The sequence below is a fragment of the Centruroides vittatus genome, unplaced genomic scaffold, assembly GCF_030686945.1.
Source record: "Centruroides vittatus isolate TY-2023 unplaced genomic scaffold, ASM3068694v2 contig_914, whole genome shotgun sequence".
Classification (NCBI taxonomy): domain Eukaryota; kingdom Metazoa; phylum Arthropoda; class Arachnida; order Scorpiones; family Buthidae; genus Centruroides; species Centruroides vittatus.
Window position 1 is genome coordinate 684,928 of NW_027122603.1, and position 21,231 is coordinate 706,158.

Below are 21,231 nucleotides of genomic sequence, written 5' to 3' on the forward strand. Positions count from 1 at the left end.
ATTATCAAAATTGGTCTGGTTTTAATGGACTTCAAAAATTTGTGATTTTGAAGTTAAGTTGTTAATTATGTTCTCACATGTGAAACACATGCACAACATGTAAATGGCAATACGGAGCGTAAATGCATTGTAATATAAATACACAAGCAAGAGATTCGTTTTTAATGCACTACGGTTTACACTGAATTATGGCTTCCATTTAAATGTGTAATTAATAATTAAAATATAATTTTTACTACATTTCTATTCAGTCAGAGTGCCACTGAAAATCATCCTGCATGCCACGTTTGGCACACGTGCCATAGATTGCCGACCCCTGGTCTAAGGCATCAATCCTTGGTGGCAAAAAGATTCTACTTTGCACTGTCTCTGAACAGCATATCCAGTTCTTTTTTATCATATCTTGTATTATGTAATATATTAATGTATATTACACATTGAGACAAACAGACATGACAGCAAACTTACTTTCTAAAATATTATGTTTTGTTTTTCTTAATTCTATCCTTTCTAAAATTCTAAAATATTAATAGTAGACAATTGTCTGGAAACATTCAACTAAATAACATTTTTTATAATTTCTAGAAAAACATGTAACAATGAAAAAAAGCATATAGAGAAGTAATTAAATATAAAATTATGTAAGAAAAGTTTTTCTGTCAAAATCCTGAAAAGTTCAACTATTCTAGTTTCCTAGAAATCTTACAGACAAAAAATAGGTGAGATAAATGAATAGATTAAAAAAGCACATAGTGCAAATCCATATATATATATATATACACATTCTGTCAAATAAAATACTGGGAATTGCCCATTTCAGAAGCCTGTATAAAAGATATGAAATATGAAAACAAACTTTTTGCTGTAAGTTGGAACTAGTGTACTTAATTATCATGTGAACTTGTAGCATCATCTGTCAACCAATTTATTTACAACTGTTGGTTTCGTCATTGAACCTGAAGTGTGCTTTGTGATTTTTAAAATGGACAAAAATATTGAACAGAGTTTGTCTAAAATTTTGTGTTGCCAATGATATTTCTTGTGCTGAGTTGTTGAAAATGTTGCAGAAGTCCTATAGTGAGTCAGCTTTATCCAAAACACGTGCATACAGGTGGTACAAAGCATTTTAAAATGGCCAAGAAGTGGTGGAAGACTTGCCTTGTTCTGGTCAACCTTCAGTATCTTCAGCTGATGAAAACATCAACAAAGTGAAGGAAATGGTAATGGAAATTTGTCATTCAAGCTTGAGAGACAGCTCAAAATAAAAACATGTCTCACGAATCCATTTGCACCATTTTAGTTGATGTTTTGGGCATGAGACGAGACACAGCATGACTAGTCCTGAAGAATTTTCTCCAAAAAGAGCATCAGAAAAAGGTTGCTAAAGACATGCTTGAACAATTCAAACCCTACATTCAAGAAACGCATCATAACAGGTGATGAGACATGGGTTTATGAGTTTGGCATGCAAACCAGCCAACAAGCTTCGGAATGGTGCTTCGAGAATGAGAACCAAAAAACCACGTCAAAATTGCTCAAAAATCAAAGTCGTGTTGACTTTTTTTTTTTGACTGTCGTAATGTTGTCCACTTGGAATTTCTTCCAGAAGTTCAAACAGTCGACAAACAATATTATCTGGGTGTTATGAGGCGTTTGAGTGAGAATGTTTGCCGGAAAAGGCCAGATTTGTGGAAGAACAGTTCTCGGATATTCAGGCCTCGGAGTGCTATTTCCCCTTTGAAAAAGTGAGAAAAGTGAGTTGAAATACAGAAAAAGTGAATAAAAAGTGAGTGCAATAGTGACAAAACAAAGTGAAAACACAGAAGGAAAACTCAGCAAAACAGCAGTAAAAATTGTTATTTCTTTTTATTCTGTTATGGTTAAACACATTTTAAAAATTTCTGTATATACTGTAATATAGTAGCCACTCGTTATATCGCGTTTTTTTGGTCCCCTAAATTTTAAAAGCATTTGAGTCAATTAATTTTAAATTACCAATTACCACTGAATTTCTATTTGCAACGAAATACGAGAAAGAGCTAAATATGCAGAACAGGTGGATAGATCGATTGTCATTTGTTTCCTTTTGATATAAAAGTTGTTTATTTATTAGTTTTAAGTACAGTCTCCTCATTTACAAGTTTCTGTGAATTCGAAATTTCATACATTTATGTGAATTAACGGTATTGCGTCAATTCACATAAAGGTGTGAAATTTCGAATTCACCGCATAACGTGTAAGGAAAAGATCTCTCTGATTCTGAACGAAAACTTCTAAAATTTTTATACAGTAGTAACTTCATTTTGCTTTTTAGAGAATTTTTACTCTGTAATTTTATAAGTTTTGGTGTTCTATTATATATTCAATATTCATTTTTTTTAAATTTTCAATTACAGCATTTATAATTTTTATTGAAAAATATAAACTACACGAATTTCTAATAAGCGATTTATATAGTACTGTATAATAAAATCGCAATTGATGTTTTTATATCGACAGTATTTGTCTTTCAATGTCATTGTTAAAGAAACAATGCTAAATGGGCGTTCATGGTTTCGATGTTTACGTAAACGTCAATTACCGGTAATTCGATATAACCTACGAATAAAATTCAGGATTGAAAAACTAAGCTTATTTTATATCAGAAACACTTGCTGATGAAAGAACAGAGATTCCATAGCATGTATAATCTGTTTAGTAAAAGCCCAGAATTTTTATTACTCGGTTATATCGCGTTTTTTTTTTCTGTTTCCCGATAATCAGTGGCTTTTGTATTTTCAGTAAACCATGAATACTTGAAAAGTCTTTGGCTTCTGTAAATAATCAGTCATGAAAGATGATGTTCTTTTATTAAGATTATTCTGCATGTTATCAACTTCCTTCTATTTCGCTTCCTCTTGCTTTTGAACACTTAACACTAATAAGCATCACACGTGCTGCTTGTACTTCATTCATGTTCTTGCTGTTAATAGCCTTCTCCAGTTTTTTTGTTTGCTGCTTCTAACAAAACTTAGACTGTCGCATGTATTTCATTTTCTTCTACATTTTTCTGGTTTAAACTCAGTTGCCGTTCCATAATCTTCATGTTACGAACAGCTTTCTTTTGTTGTTCTTCAAAACATTTCTGTGCTCTTTTTTCCGTTTCTCTTATTCTTTTAACTTCTTTTCATTTTCCAATCGTTCTTGATAATTTCCATGCACCGAGGAAGCTAATTTCAGTCGTCCTTTGCAATAGGTACAAGGTGTGGGCTTTGGTCATACATGTTTAGTCCCTCCTTAACAATCAAAAGTGAATTAAGCATTCTTTCCAACACTGATGCTCTATCAGGAGAAAGTGCCCGGCATAAAATTGATCCTCTCATTCATGGGAACGGGATTTTCGATGCTGATTTCACTAATTTGGCTATTCTCGGATATTTATCATTATCAGAAACTGTTTATTTTTTAATGCTTCGAGATGTGTAAATATTGATTTCCAAATAAAATAATAAATCTGAAATAAATATACTCCAAATAATATAAGTAAAATAATATTTTATTAATGATTTCATAAATAACAAAAAACTTTTTCCTGCAGATGAATAAAAACCAACATCGTTGCAAAGTTGTTAACCTTTGGGAAGCGTGTGAAAATCTTTCTCACAAGCAATTACGTGTTGTACTTTTTACAACACTTCGAATATTTTAATTTATTTGGTAAATTTTATATGTAAATATGAATTTACATTTTCGTTTACTTTTTTAGTCTCTCAATTAATGCACAATTATAATCGGCATAAGAGAAGATTAAAAAATGGATATTTCACAAGCAAAGTAATCACACATTTTATGAAAATAACACTTACTATATGGAATAATTATACTTGTAGTCAATTTAAACATACATTTATGGGAAGATGTAGATGTGATTTAACGTTAACAATATGCTATGAAATCATTAAAGTAATTTTATTAAACTCAAGTTTATGAAATTATTTAAAGATAAATCAAGTAAAAAAATATTTTTGTAAACGACAACTCCATAACCCGATTGTTAATTAAAACCAAATAATCTGCCAAATTATTGGGCTATAACCAGGATAACTAAATGGTCAGAAACGAAATCTTTTTTAGTGGTAGGAGGTTACGCTACTATCTCGTGTTAATTTTAATAATTATATATTTTGAATTTAAAAGCGGCAGCAGTGTTGTCAGCTTGAGAGATTAATCCCTCTGCGTAATGTGCTTTCCCCTGCAAAAGGACTTTAGTGATTTTCTTAGAAAACAGCCAAAACTGCAGGGATGCTTAGAATACTTATTTTTAAACTCTGTAGAAGGAAATGCAATTCGGATAAGGTAGATTTTGGCGAATAATGAAAATATGGCATGAGTACATAACTTTACTCAACACTGGCTTCTGAATTTGTAATGAGAGGGGTTTTTTAAGTGCATAAAAGATTTTTTTAAATACGTTAAATAAATTTTTGTTTTCTATAACCTAACGACACTGAGCGGGCAGTTGCAATTTTGAGTCTGCTCAGGGCCGCGTATTTTCTTCTAAAAAATTCTATTCTGATAGTCCGATAATTCGGCAATTCGTTTGGCTTTAAAATTATTTTTGGTTTGCCCCACATCTTAATTAAGCACGTGAAAATGACCAAAAAAGTGAGAAAAGTGAGAAAATGACCTGAAAAGTGAGAAAAGTGAGGATACTTCAGAAAAGTGAGTACAAGTGAGAAAAGTGAGCGACTCCGAGGCCTGGATATTGCAACCACAATAATGCACCATCTCACACATTGACCCGTGTACACAAATTTTTAACTAAAAATGTAATGAATGCCATCGACCAAGCACTGTATTCACCAGATGTGGCCCTGTGTGACTTTTTCCTCTTCTCCAAACTCAAATTACCACTTTGTGGAAAATGTTTTAAATTGATTGAAGAAATAAAACAAAATTCACAGACAGAGCTGCAGGCTATACCGGAAAGTGCTTATAAGAAGTGTTTTAATGATTGGATTATTCATTGGCAGAAGTGTTTTGCATCAAACGGGGTGCCTATTTTGAAGACAACAAAATAAATTTGGATGATTAAACCAATATTTTGTATTTTATTTAATAATTCCTGGTATTTATTTGACAGAATGTATAGATAAATGCCACAAAATTCAATAACATTCAAAAAAATAAATATAGTAGAACTTCAATGATTCGAAGTTAAAAGGACTGCAAAAAATTTGTATTATTGAAAACTTTGAATTAGACAAATTAAATAATTTGAATAATTAAAAACATGTAAATAAAATATAATACTGTAACAGTACATTAACAGTTACTTTATTACAGTATATTCATTACAATTACATGAAAGTACAGGTACTGTATTACATTCAGTTTTTAATGTTACATACAGTACTTTTGTCAATTACATTTTTAAAAAAAAAAAAAGAGTAAAATCTTTAATGGTTGAACTGATTGCAGATTTTGTACAAGAGAATGAGTGGATATTAACAGATACACGATGACAGGACAAAATACAGTACAGCAGTATGTATGTATAAGTATGTAGACAGGAGTACATAGAAATTTACATCATACTCTCACAAACGCAGTTTAATAAACAATTAAACCACTCTTTTTTCTTTCCAGTTTATCGTAATTTCTTACTTTTATTATAAATAATAACAACTCAAAGCCCGATGCATGTAATGAAATAAACAAATGACCACCTTACCTTTTTATTATTTGCATAAAATAATAAAAGTAAGAAAGTATCATCATCTTTCCAATAATGAAAAATTGAAAAAAATTAGAAAGGAAATACAAAATATATATTTAAGAATATATCATTTCTCAACAATAATAAGTATATATAATATTATTATAAACTCTTTCGTTGAAACTTGATAATTTAAATAACTCTCACACAAAAAAAATAACCCAACAGTAATGATCACAATGTCAAGTCAGTTCATAACATTATAAACTTGTCTAAGATATAAAATAGTTCATAATCCAATTTAAAATGATATCTTAATTAAAGATCTAATAAAAAAACTTATTATTTCTCAAAATAAATGTATATGTATCCGTTGAATATCTTTTGTGATTTATTCATTAATTTATTTCTTTCTTTCTTCAATATTCATCTAATTTTAAAGTTAAATAATTCCCTACAATTAAATTATAAAAATCCATTATTAAAAAAATCAAAACAACAAGTTAAAAAACATAAATACAAAGCATTTTATCATTTAAAAAACTTTCAAATTTACATGACCTCACTTAAATTTTTTAAACATATTTTTATATTCGTTATATCCCAATAAATTTTTGTAAATTTATATCAAACAAAACAATTATTTGTTTTAAATAAAAAAATGTTTTCTAAATATTAAAGCAATTTCTTAATTATTTTAATGCTGCTAATTAATCTGGAAATAAATTTAATAATGTTTGATAAGTTAAATTTACAAATCAAGATAAGTCTAACTTTAAAGATATCTAATTATGATATATATTTACTAATATGAAACAAAGAAATCTAAAATTAAATAAGAATAACGTTTTAAAATCCTTTGTACATTTTTATTTCTATTAGTATATAAAACGTTCATATAACATAAATTAGCAATTTTTACTTAATAAAAAGTGTTTATTCTTTCATTTTTCAAATCTGAGATGTTTATCTGTCTCTAAGTTTCGGTGATGTATAATGGATGGATAACAATTTTACATCTTGTTTTTTCATCACTACTAGAGGCCTCCTAAATTTTACAAGAATGATGGGTGCTAGCTAGCCTCGGGGATATTAAAATATCTAGTAACTACAGTAGGGAACAACCTATCAATTTTCCCCTTCCTAATAAGGAATGCTAATTATAATGCATTTTTTAACCGTTAATTAAAATTTTAAATTATTTCTTTCATTCAGTTTTAAATAAAGTTTAAACAAAATAATTAAAACAGGTTACAAAAAAATAATTCATTTTTCAATGTAAAGTACCACATTCAGAAATAAATTAATTATCTTACAGCCAGCCATTTTCAGATTTACTGATAACTTTTAAAACTATTGAAAGCATCAATCCACTTAAAGCCTTTTTTATTTCCAGTATTGTTTTAATTATAAACCAACGTTTAAAGACAAATGTTTTCGATCAAGGCGACTTTTAAAACTATTTAAAATACTTTTTCCTGTGAATTTATAAAATATAAAAAGAAATTTTTAATTTCGCTTGTGTTTATCCTTTATACTTTATTTTTAAAAAATGTCATTTAAAATATTGTTTGTTTATGTTATTGTTATTAAGTAATGTTGAATTTAATTTATTTATGGAAGAAATTTATTAATTTTTGTTTTATTTTGCATTAGAATTCTGTGCTAGTTAAATATTCAAATCACAAAATCCAATTTTTAACATATATTGTCATACATACATTAATTAATTAAACTAAATTTTAATTTAATTAAATAGTAATTAAAAGTAATTTTAATTTAAAAATAATTTTTGTTTTTTTAATTTCGTGAGATATTTTAAAAGCAATAAACCGTTGAAAAAATTAATGATACTTTTTAAAAATCTAACTGCGAAATGATAATGACATACACGGTAAAACCAGTTAAGAAATTCAGTCTGATAGTATTAATTTACTATGACATTTACTATAAATCTAGTATTAATTTCATTAATTTACTAGATTTATATAGATTAATTTACATAGTGGTTAAACTTTTCATACCTTATCTTTAGTTATATATTTGTTATTTTTATAAAAAAAAAAAAAAAAAATGTTAGTTAGTTGTCCCATTAATTTTTACTTGACATCTGAGAATTTAAATTAAAACGGTTCTAAATATTTTTTGTGTTCTAAAATCCTTTTCCTGATAAAGACATTTTTGTATATGTTTAAAAAATTACAGTTGTTCATTAAATGTAGTTTTTATTAGTAAATTCACATCATCAAACTGAATGTCTTAACTGATTACTTTAATCTAAATAACAATTATAAAAAAAATCACAAAAATATAATTTGAAAAGTTCTTGATATGGTAAATTCTTGGCAGCAGTACTGTCATTTGGCTCAGAATGCTTAAAAGTAAATTTTTTAAATAGTAAAGACAGTATTTTGAACTTTTAGTTAAACATAAAAACTGTCATTTTAATCAGATGTTAAGAAATAATACAACTTAAAACTTTCTTAACATACAAGATATAAAATATTGTATAGTAAATATACCTTGTTAGAGAAAAATGTAGTCAAGTCTGTTTAAGAGAGCATCCTCAGGATTTCTGAGTCATGCTCTTTTATCTAAAGTAACAAAATTATCATTCAGAGGTTTTTAATGGTATTCAATTCTCTCACCTTTTTCATGACTTAGGAGCTCTGTCACACTCAAAAGCATTAAAATTCATTAGCACATAATTTTATTGTACTTTCATGTTAGTTTCCATTCTTATATCATCAATTTTATTATTATATCAAATAGCAGTAAATACAGTATATTTACTAGTCTCTTTATTTTCACTTCTCAGAACTACAGTAGATCTATCTGAAAAGATGCAAACATTCTTGCTACAAAATTTCTGAATGGTCCCTAATAAGACATACACCATAAAAACAAATAAGTATAGTACCACCTTAAAGTTTATTTGACCTCCAAGTTCTAGTCATTAATCACTTCTTTTGACTGTCCATTTATTAGCAAACTGACCAATAGATTTCACCAAGTCACAACAAATATTATAGTGTAGAGAGCCTGTGTCCTGAACAGGAATGTACTATTAGATCAAAAATAGATCATTATAAATCTTCCTTAGAATAGTGCCTCATTATGCAAACTTCTGATATAAAAATGTCACTGACATGCTACTCATTTAAATGGACTATTCTACTATCCCACACTCTGTTAAGTGGACTAAACTGTATATAGAACTAGAAAAGTCTTCACTCATATGCAATTCCATAAGTAAGTGATAGGTTGTGTAATTTTCTTACAATTTTAAATTTTGACAAATAACCAAATTATTATTTCAATATAGAAATATAGGATGCTTACCCTACATTTGGTAATCCAACAATTCCAACTTTTAAATTAGTTCCAATTCGCCCAATTAAAGGAGGTTTATCCACTTCTCCTTCCTTTTTTTTTGGTGGCATACTTCTATTTTATACTATTTTCTGTCAATTATTAATACAGCAAATAATTAATTTCTGAGTTTCACTACATTAAATATGATATAATTTATATATATAAGTTTTACAGTTTAATATTTTTCAATCCTTAAAGTCTTAAAATTAAATATTAATACATATAAATTATAGTAAACTTTAAATTTACTTAGTTTAAAAGTTTTAAATACTCTTCACACTTAATTCTACACACAAATCAGAGTATAATCATACATATGGTTAAACAATAATGAAATAAAAGAAAACAAATAACATACAAAGTCAAATTGACTTAATCTTAATGACTTAAGTCATCAATTTTTATTAAATTTGTTAAAATATAAAATATAAATAGCGAAAGAGAAATTTTTGACAACGTATTTTAAAACAGTATTAATTTCATTTATCACTATTTATAGCTACACTAACTTTATATTTACACTAACTTTAACTATTTACAGCTACACTAACTAAGCCAAGCAACTACCAGATTACATTAGGCTACTTTTCTGCAAATATATTTAATTAATTACCGAATAGTTTGTCACTAGAGAAAAGCATTAGGTGCCATCTCTTATTAAATTTAATAATTATAATTAAATTAATATTAATTAAATAATTTAGAATATTCTGAAAGAAAAAATTGGCCTGGAATAAAACTTGAACCCTCAACTCCCACTTATCATGCACAAACATCGTCAGTTACATTACCCTGACCTCTGTCTAATCCTCTACTTCCAAACATATTTAAATTTAGATTTAACCACCCATGGTTACTTACGGTGCTATTAGGAATGACTGTCTTGTCCTCGCTTATAATCACCCACTATAGCACTCAGCTTGCTATAGCTTTACCACAACTTGAATATACAGGTATTCCTCATATAATAAAGTAGTTACATTCCAAAAAAGTGCCATGTTATGAGAATCCATGCTATATGAAACAAAGGACTAATGCAAAACATAGGGTTACATTCCAGATGTTAGCAAAAATATACTATTCTTTTTCATTTTAAGGGAAATATGTTTATTAAAGCAATCAATAATTTATTCTCAATCAATAATTAATTAACAACCACAACTAAAAGTACTCTATTATGTGTTAATATTAATTTTAATTAAACAAGGTAGTTTTCTTTTCACAAAACATCATCATCATCTGTTTTTTTTTGTTGATCTTGATCAGAAGTGTCAGCAACATTATCATGTGTAATATTTTTATCATAGAAAATGCTTATGGATAACAAAATAAAAATATGTCATTAATAAAAAATTTGTTCTAGCAGGTCGTGTTTGTTCAGTTGAGCACTGAGTGACTTTTTTCAGAATTTGTGTTTGATACTGCTGCTACTACTTTCGTTAATCATTTTTACAAACAAAATAATCATTCATAGGTAATTAATACCTATGGTTAAAACAAGTTTGATAAACACTTACCTAAAAATGTTTAAACAAACTATACTAAATACAAAGATTAATCTATAAAAACAAAACCCAATGACAGTCTTAAGGACTAAAGTCAGAAAGCAATGACAATGACACCTGGTTGATAGGAAAGTTAGTGCAATTTTTTCTTTCCTGTCCTATCAATTTTCATTAAAGTAAACTTGATTAAAAGCACAAAGTAATTTGAAAATTTCAATATTCTAAAATCCATGGGCAAATTTGAGACAACATGTGCGCTTACTTGAAATATATATATATATTGAATAAGAAAGTTTACACAATAATAAACACTGCAAAAACCTAACAAACCAGTGTGAAAATTATAAACAAAGTGCAAACAATTTGTTTGTTAGGTTTTTGCAGTATTTATCATTCTCTAATATTAACTAGTTTAAAGTAGCAGTTGTTAACAAAATTTACACTTAAAAACTGTGAAATTTTGTACAGAAGATTTTCAAAACCAAGTTAGAGTGAAACTGGTAGTAGTGTTGTACAGGGAATATCCCAAATTTTCAAACCATGTTAGAGCAAAACCATGTTTTAGAAGTACTGTGTTATACAAGGGGTACCTGTATATATATAACCACCTCAAAGCCCAATGTTTACTAATATCCTGTTGGCACTATAAGTAATCATAAATGGTTATATCTAAAATTAAATATTTCTTATTTCTAAATTGCAATCAGTTTTTTATCCTGAGGAAAAGTGTTTAAAATGACCAAAAACATTAGAAGTAAAATTTGTACTGCATTTAAAGGTACAAGTGGTTGTTTTTGTAATTTAATTATTATGCCTTTGTGTCCTTTCTGTCATAATTTAAAATTTATTTTAGGTTGTTTTTTGTAGTTTATGATGAATGCAGTTTTACTGAATAGTGAAGTAGCTACATTTGAAGAGTACAAACCTGAGCTCTCAAGCAGTGACATCAGCCTCTTCAAGTATGCACCCATAACAACATGTGATGTGGAAATATTGTTAAGCAGATACAAGGTTCTACTGGCAGACAACCATCAATCTTTCAAGTTTGAAAATTTACGTAGGCACATGGTAATACAGTGCAATCATAAAGTCTAACAATGTCATGTATGAAAGTCACTGCATGAGATTAAAGGAAATCTGAATTAACCTCAGTTAATGCTTATCTTCCAAAATTTTTAGGTCTTTTTTTTTTAGATCATATTTTCAGATTTTTAGTGCTTTATTACCTGCTTATTTTGCTGTGTTTTTTAGGTGTTAAAAATCCAAGCCATAGTTATAACATGTAGGTATAAATTTATATAAATACAGGAAATTTATAATTCTGAAATGCATTTTGAACTATTTTATTGATTAGGTCAATTTTGTCATCAATATTCAACGTTTCAAAAACAAATTAAATAACACAATCACAAGTAATTTCAAAAATTCACAATTCACAAGTAATTTCAAGAAAAGTCAAGTAATTTTAGTAAAAATACCTTTCTACATTAAAACATCACAGGAAAAAAACAAAACTACTGTAATAAATAAGAAAGAGATAAAAGAAATTGAATAATTGTTTCCATAACAGAACATTGGCAAATAAAAGGTTAAAGTTTAAAACAATAACATGTATTAAAAAATGATTTGTTTCAAATTTTTACATTTAACTTCAATATGAGATAAACTATTCATATTAAAATAAAACTACAATAATACATATTTTTATTTTTAAAACTATTGTACACATCAGCTCAGTGGCATACTCAGACTTTACTCTTGGGGGCCAAGTTGAACAGATAAAAAAATTTTTACTGCAAATTCAAAAAAATTGCCATCTTATATGACCACTAATTCATTCTATTTCTATACTACTAAATTAGTAGTGTAGAAATAGAAGACACCACAGAATATAAATAGAAAATGAATTTTAATTACAAAAAGATTTTTGGAAAATTTTCTACTGTTTGTTTTTCTTTTTCTTTGAAGGGGGCCAGGACCCCTTGGCTCCCCTGGGTAATGACTGCATCAGCTATATAATAAATGATGTAAAAATTGTTGTTATAAATGCTTGAAGACACTAAGATATAAAAAAAAAGGCTTAAAAGTGGTGCCATACAAATCTTATATTTGTAACTTTTAATTCAAAATGGCTGTGGCCATTCATTTAGATGAGTGCTCAGTAGTATTGGTCCATGTTACCTTAGATAATCAGTGTTATACTGTATTGAGATTAAACAATAGTATTTTGTTTCTTGTTCTTATTTATAAACAAAATCTTGTTTTGTTTATAAGAAAAATATTCAAGTGCAAATTAAATAATAAATCTAAATTATTTGAATGATTTAATAATTATGAAAATGATGCAAATCCATTTTAGGCACAAAAAACAATATTTGGTTTAATTAATTCTCATAAAAACCATCTTTATATTGAATTTATACATTTAAATTCATAAAAATATGGGAAAACAATAAATAGTGTCAGTATTTTTGAATTGATTGAAATGGACACATCTTAAGTATCTCAACACAAGGGAGAATGGACTTACACCGCTTTCACAATAAATGGTCCATGTAGCATTGTAACTACATAAAAAGATTTCATCATTAGTCTGTACCCCATGTTATAAACATAGAAAAATAAGTGCTATTTCAATAGAGATCTGTTTACTGTAGGTATAATTTAAATGTTTTTTGAGTCTTCCTGACTCATCTTCAGATACATTTAAACTCAATTGAACTTAAAAGATTTAAATTCACATTTGACAGTGAATTAAAAATAGTATAAAATCATTGAAGCTATTAAATTTTTTTGACATTTTAATATAAAAATTATTCTAATTTTTATTTCTTAAATAAAGCAAATATATGTTATTAAAAAAACCAATACTTTTTAATATACATAATCTTTTTGAGGACTAAAAGTTAGTTAATTTTATTCCAAAGTAAAACATAACAGCAACATGTAATCATATAATTTTCAAAAATTCAAAACTGAAATCTTTTACTAATTCATATTTAAACTAAAATTTTTCCTCTCTGTCAGACTGACATTGCTAGTGTTGTAGGCCATTGCTACATAAGCAAAAATACCAAAAAGAACTATGTATCCAGAAGCAATTCTCATTAGGTACTCTGTCCAAAGTTCTTATGTCCCTTATAATTTTGTCAGACAGACACAAAAATTTTTTCTTAAAGATTTCTCTTAATTGTATGTTGAAAGGAACCTTATAATCTATTTATTACATATTTAGAAAACATTTTAATTTTATTATAGTATATCATGCAGCACCAATCATATACGTATTATATATTGGTAACTTCATATTGACAATGTACTTCACATCATATAAGATGGTCAGTCTCATCTTATAGAGAAAAATATCATAATAAACTTTTGCTAATCCAAGCCAATTTTCTTTGTTTCTCTAATAAAAATATCAGTTAACTCCATTTGATATATTCAAATGAAGCAAAATAGGTGTAATAGGTGTAAGATGTGGTAGACTTGTCAATAGAACATTTGTAATCAATTCATTTATAGATCTATTCAAACCACTTAATTTTTAAATAGTACCCATATATTAGAAATATTTTAAATTATTTAACATCTATGTATATCAATTAGAAGCAACTGAAATAACTTCAGATCAATTAAAATAATTTTTAATGCTTCAAATTTAAGAAACTATATGTTTGATCATGCTTTTAAAAGCATGATCACAAATATAGAAAAAAAATTCCAAATAAATTCCAAAACTCCTTTCTCTCAGAAAAAAATCAAACACAAGTTTCAACAAGCAATTATTTATTGTAACATCATCAAAACGCCAGACTGCAATTTTTAATCATATTTAAAATTTATTTCATTTAAAATATATGTTCTCTACCTCAAATTTGTACTCTAGTATCTTGCTCACGTACACCATACTTTTTTCATTAGCAATGGGGTCGTGATGATCGTCTATTTACTGCTTTCATGAGAAAAGTTTTAAGTTGAAATAATCTGACTTCCAGTTTGCATCAGAAGTTTGTACATTGTTTATCAGGGCCTCCTGCCCCTAAGGTTCATATCTGGTCTCTTACTTCATCTATCTAACTCCATTCTTGAGATTAATGAGAGAGACACAGACAACAGTAGAAATTTATAGGTGTACAATTTTTTCAAATTGCAGCCCAATGAGCACAAGGTTGCTGTTGAGAACAAATCATACAGGAACACTTTGAGTGGAAAAGGTAGGTTTATTGACACAAAAGGACACATTTCGGGCTTAATACCACTCTTCAGTCCTATTATATCAAATATATTGGCAAAAAATTATGTAAGATTTAAAAAAAGGAAAGAAAGAAAATATTAAAAAACAAAAACCTTAAATTTCCAGCAATAAAAACATTTAATAATAACGTTTTTGACTGTTTTAAACAGCCATCATCAGTTAAAACAAACTTAAAAAACAAAAGAATGCAGAAAAAAGAACCCAAGCAATACAAATATTTAAAATTCAAAATAATTCCAAAGCAAAAATGCAGTCGTATATTAGAAACTAACAAACAGCACATGCGCTAAATATCATAGTAAGAATAAAAAATAAAAATAAAAATAAAATAACAAATATAAAAAATATATTTAACATACGCATACAAAAGTTTTCAAAGTAAATATAATTACCTAAGATTATTATAGTAACTGCTGGAATAACCAAATTTCTATGTAAAACATGGGTGAAATAAGTAAAATAGGAAAGCTAAAAGAATTTTTCTTAAACAGTATAAAAACACAGGCTAGAATAATAAAAACAGAAATATATCTTAAATATAAAAATTAAATAATTAGTTAAGAATGAAATGTAAAATTAATAGGGAATACCATATACTATCATTTTAGCACTCACACTAAATAATAAAATCAAAAATTTCTTAAAAATCAAAGAACAAATTAATAGTAATATTGATGTTTTATTAAATAATAATCTTGTTTACAGCTTCACTTGTACGTGTCATCCAAAATACTATTACATAGGTGAAACTAGTAGTGTGTTAAAAACCCATTTAAGAGAGCATGTAAGTGCTGTGAAGTATGATTACACAAACTCAGCAGTCGCCACTCGCTGCAATCAAGCTGGCTACCAGATCTCACTCGACAGCATTAAAATTCTTAAAAAAGAAAAAAAAATATTATTAGAAGAAAATTTTTTGAACACAGAAATTATTAAAATAAACAAAATACACAGAATGAATCTAAATACTGGAGTTGTCATCAGTAACATCTGGTAACCATTACTAACTAAATAGAAGAGTCCATTGTAAGATGTACTTCCTTCCTCTCTCTCCCCCACACCATTGTATTTCACTGTGTTATACAACACATCAGGCATTCTGATTATGATACAGTGAATACTTTCACACTTTACTTTTTAGCCTGTCATAATTGGTTTATGTTTTTGTACTTTTCTACCTTTTTAATCAAATAACATTTCAAACACTATCAGAATTATATTGTACTTTACAGGTATTTCCTATTAATTTTATAACATTTCATTCTTAGCTAATTACTTAATTTTTATATTTAATATATTTCTATTTTTATTATTCTAGCCTGTGTTTTTATACTGTTTAACAAATATTCTTTAAGCTCTACTATTTTACTTATTTCATCCATGTTTTACATAGCAATTTGGTTATTCCAGAAGTCACTATAATAATCTCAGGTGATTATATTTACTGTGAAAACTTTTGTATGTGTATGTTAAATATATTTTAATACATTTTGTAAATCTTACATAATTTTTTGCCAATATATTTGATATAATAGGACTGAAGAGTGGTATTAAGCCCGAAATACATATCCTTTTGTGTCAATAAACCTACGTTTTCCATTCAAAGTGTTCCCCTATTTGTTCTCAACAGCAACCTTGTGCTAATTCTGAAGGAAATACATGTAATTTAAAGAACAGCAAGCAGCCAAGTTCTACAAAAAAAACAACTCAATTGTTTAAAAATTTACAGAATTCTCCTTCATTTCTATTGAACAAGTATTAAAAAATAATAATATAAAATATGTTTACTACAGTGTTCTTAAATAAATATCTGCATTACATAAAATACAAAGTTTTGAAATTAGTGATTTATACAAAGTGATGCATTTTACAAAATGTGATGATAAATCTTTTTCAAATATCTTTTCAAATGAATTATGTATTTTGTTTCATCCATATTAATATATTTTTCTTGAATTTCAACAATAAATTTTACTGAAATTATAAGATGTTTGAACGTTTTCTTTTGCAAATTTGAACTCAGAAATTATAATTTTATTATAGAAATGTATATTTCTCCCACTGAAATTTATTTCTACATTATTCAATGCAGATTTCTTCTCATCTAACAATAATAACCCTATAACTGGCTTGTTCAAAAATTTTACATTATTTATACAAAAAGAATTTTTTGAATATTTTATTTATGCGTGACAATACAAAATATGATGCCGAATAGAATTTTTAATATTTGATGTAATTATTATTTACTTGTATTAACCTTTTGATTACTTAATGCATAATACCTTTGGAGTTTTAAAATATTTTAATATTTGACCACTGATAATCTCAGAACCAAAAATATTATGTACCGTATAAGTACTGTACATAAATAAATATACTGTACAGTACGTATAAATGATTCCTTAAAACAACTTCTTACACAATTACGAAGGTGTTCAATTCGATGTGACAATCTGACAAGTTTGGATTTATGGAGGTTGGCCAGTATGTCAGGGTCTGTGGATAGGGTGGTGGTGTGCCTTTTGGAATACAACTAACATCTAAGCTCCATCTACAAAGAAATTGTTGCACATATGAGAACAAAGATTGCCTTTAGGAGATCCAACATGGTATACGGGCTGTTGCGCAATGGCAACAGCCCATATACCACGCCCGTATACCATATCCAATGACAAGACAGGACTGACAAAAGTCGGGCACTGGGTGTATACATGGTTCCCCTCAGAGACAATAGATTTCAAAGGGATTTAGTATACATTGGGTCCACAAAGCATTCTCTAAGTAAAAGATTACAGGAGCACAGATATGATACCACTAACAAAAGGCACACCACCACCCTATCAACCTTCACCACAGACTCTGACATACTGGCTGACCTCCATACAGCCAAACTGGTCAGATTGTCACATCAAATTGAATACCATTGAAACCTTGAAGCATTGGAAATTTACAAAGCTGGCTTACATAGCAACTGTATTAACACAAATGATGCCATTAATGTTTCCTACACATGGAGGTACTGTTATGAAAAAACAGGCAACACCAGCAGTTAGCAATCTTTTTCTGTACCTTTATGTACATTATATTATTCATTGCTTATGGTATTGATATAGTTCTATCGCCATGGTAACATACATGGATAAAAGTTTTTCACCATCTCTTACAAACTACACACACATACTCAAATGATATACAAATGGAGTTTGATCTAGACCAGAAGTCACCAAACTATGGTCCACAGGCTGGATCTAGCCCACTGCCACAAATGAGTTAAAATCAGTGGCGTGTCGTGACATTTGATGACGGGGGAGCTGTGTTTCTGTAAGAAGCTGACTTCCAGGGGCAATCAGTTAATTGCGCGTCAGTGATGGTCTAGGGCAGTGGTTCTTAACCTTTTTATACTCGCCACCCACCAAATATTTCATAATTTTTTTGTGACCCCCATTTTTTAATAATAATTTATATTTGATAATTTATCTATAATAAATTGATTTTTTTATTATTGCTTTATTTTTTATATAATAAATGTAAATCATAACTTTATTATTTCATTATCTATTTAAATAACATTCAAACTTCACAATTAAACATGAAAACTCATTAATTTTTAACAGAAAATAAACTAAGAAACATGTCGATAAATCGATCCAATGTCGATGCTAAAACTAAACTAAAACTAAAATGCCCACTTGTCGTAAGGATTTTGCATAACTTTTGCAAAAATATTTAAATTTTCAAAGCCTACTATTTTTCCTAATTATTTTTAAAATTCCAAGCATTAATAGTTTCTTAAAATTGCTTTGGAATAAAAGAAGTAAATACTGCGGTGTAAGTAGCATATTTACATTTATTTCTTCTGTACTAACAAAGTTGTATGTAGGAAGAAATACAAAATAAATAAATAAAAACTAAATAGGAAAACTTTATCTTTCTTATTTCACTTTTCAATACGATATTCAGATTATACATCAATTTTCTTTTTATTATATTCTGAAGGAAATTTTGCATAATTTGGCGGCCCCCGGCAAACTTCTTATGGACCCCCAGGGGCTGCGGCCTCCTGTTAAGAATCACTGGTCTAGGGTCCATTCGTATTCATTTGTTTGATAAGCCAGTAAAAACTGTAGACTTCTCTAAATGTATTTTTAATATCACAATTACATTCTGAATCGCTAGCCACGATATAAGGGCTAAAATTAAAAATAAATTATAAAAACTTACTCGGTGAAATAAAATGTGCGATGGATATACATACCTGGTACAATGTATTGTTCGATTGTATTAATATACTTTTAAAGAAAATTATAATTAAAATATAGCTTTGTAAAGAAACGTACATAAAAATAACATAAAATATTCTTTACTTTTTAAATCTTAAAACAATCCACTTAGTCAAATATCTTGATACGAGTAGCTAATGGATAAAACTAGTGACGGTCCAGGTAGGTGTGTAGTGAGTGTGTGCGTGCCAAATCCCGAGGGTGCCGATACCGGTCAATGTCAAATGCCTCTTTTGTCGCATCACTAGTATATCTCAAAGGACGCCACAGGGCTGTTGTAAATTTTAAACGTTTCTCACCGTAGCTGTAAAAATCTAACTATGTTAAACTTAATAGTCATTCGTTTTCTAACTAATTCGTTTTAATACCAGGTGTACACAAAAATCAGTTTCCATTATACCTTCTTAAGCCTTTTTTCAAATTTCCGGTACTAAGTACTAACATTAACGACCACTTAACTAACGTTTTCGATCGCCTCCGCGATCTTCGTCAGGTTTTATTCGACGGTTTTCGAGATAGAATGCAATAGAATTCTTTCAAAGTTCAAACGATCGAACCTCTCACCGCGTGCCATAATTGCGAACGATCCAACTTGTTTTTAATGCCTATAATATAATCATAAAAAATGACTGCGTACATCCGTACATGAATAGTACACTACTCTGATATGCTACCATTGCGGGTGTACTTCGGAGACATATCTCCACGCATATGATAAAACGTTTCCATCTTTGAAATTAATGCATTTCCCTGATTTAGACGCCTTGTAAATCTCAAGGGTCTCCAAGGCCCTGATGCGGTCCGTGTCGAATGATGTTTTAATTAGGCTGGTTTTATCAAAATCTGCCTTTATATCGGGGTCGGTGGCGTAGGTCGAGAGGGCGGTGGTGTGTCTTTTCTTGTTGACGTCATACCTGTGTTCCGCGATCCTCTTTTTCACGAATCTCTTAGTAGATCCGATGTATATTAAATCCGTTTGGGACCTGTGATCCCTTACCGGGATACTGTACACCCCCGGTGCTCTTAGAAAATCCGGCTTGTCCTTGGCGTTCCTGAGTAGCGAATAGATCGATTGGGTTCTTGAGAACGTCAAATCGGTGCCCTTCTTCCGCGCTATTTCCTTGTATATGTCATGCATACCTCTGTTGTACTGGACCACCGTGCGCTGGTTCGGCCCCGACTTGGACCTATCCCGTGCCCTTGCGGCGTGATGTGCCGCGTTTGTATTACGTAAGTTACGCGCTAATTTACGGACTAGGCCACGTCTGTATCCATGGCTAGCGGCTATGTCTTCTATGTGTGCCAGCTCTGTGGCCAGTCAACAGAGGTATGCATGACATATACAAGGAAATAGCGCGAAGAAGGGCACCGATTTGACGTTCTCAAGAACCCAATCGATCTATTCGCTACTCAGGAACGCCAAGGACAAGCCGGATTTTCTAAGAGCACCGGGGGTGTACAGTATCCCGGTAAGGGATCACAGGTCCCAAACGGATTTAATATACATCGGATCTACTAAGAGATTCGTGAAAAAGAGGATCGCGGAACACAGGTATGACGTCAACAAGAAAAGACACACCACCGCCCTCTCGACCTACGCCACCGACCCCGATATAAAGGCAGATTTTGATAAAACCAGCCTAATTAAAACATCATTCGACACGGACCGCATCAGGGCCTTGGAGACCCTTGAGATTTACAAGGCGTCTAAATCAGGGAAATGCATTAATTTCAAAGATGGAAACGTTTTATCATATGCGTGGAGATATGTCTCCGAAGTACACCCGCAATGGTAGCATATCAGAGTAGTGTACTATTCATGTACGGATGTACGCAGTCATTTTTTATGATTATATTATAGGCATTAAAAACAAGTTGGATCGTTCGCAATTATGGCACGCGGTGAGAGGTTCGATCGTTTGAACTTTGAAAGAATTCTATTGCATTCTATCTCGAAAACCGTCGAATAAAACCTGACGAAGATCGCGGAGGCGATCGAAAACGTTAGTTAAGTGGTCGTTAATGTTAGTACTTAGTACCGGAAATTCGAAAAAAGGCTTAAGAAGGTATAATGGATATCATATGTACCGGTATGAGGATTGTTTCTAAAAA

General features: G+C 29.3%; 1 protein-coding gene across 1 annotated transcript in view; it reads right to left on the reverse strand.

Annotated features, from left to right (window-relative positions):
- Positions 1-21,231, reverse strand: part of LOC136984356 (obg-like ATPase 1) — an 82,395-nt gene that overhangs the window by 38,674 nt on the left and 22,490 nt on the right. Inside the window, exon 2 of the mRNA XM_067281314.1 lies at positions 9,041-9,162. Coding sequence (XP_067137415.1) covers positions 9,041-9,141 — 101 coding nt within the window. The 5' untranslated portion in view covers positions 9,142-9,162. The remainder of the gene's footprint in view (positions 1-9,040; positions 9,163-21,231) is intronic.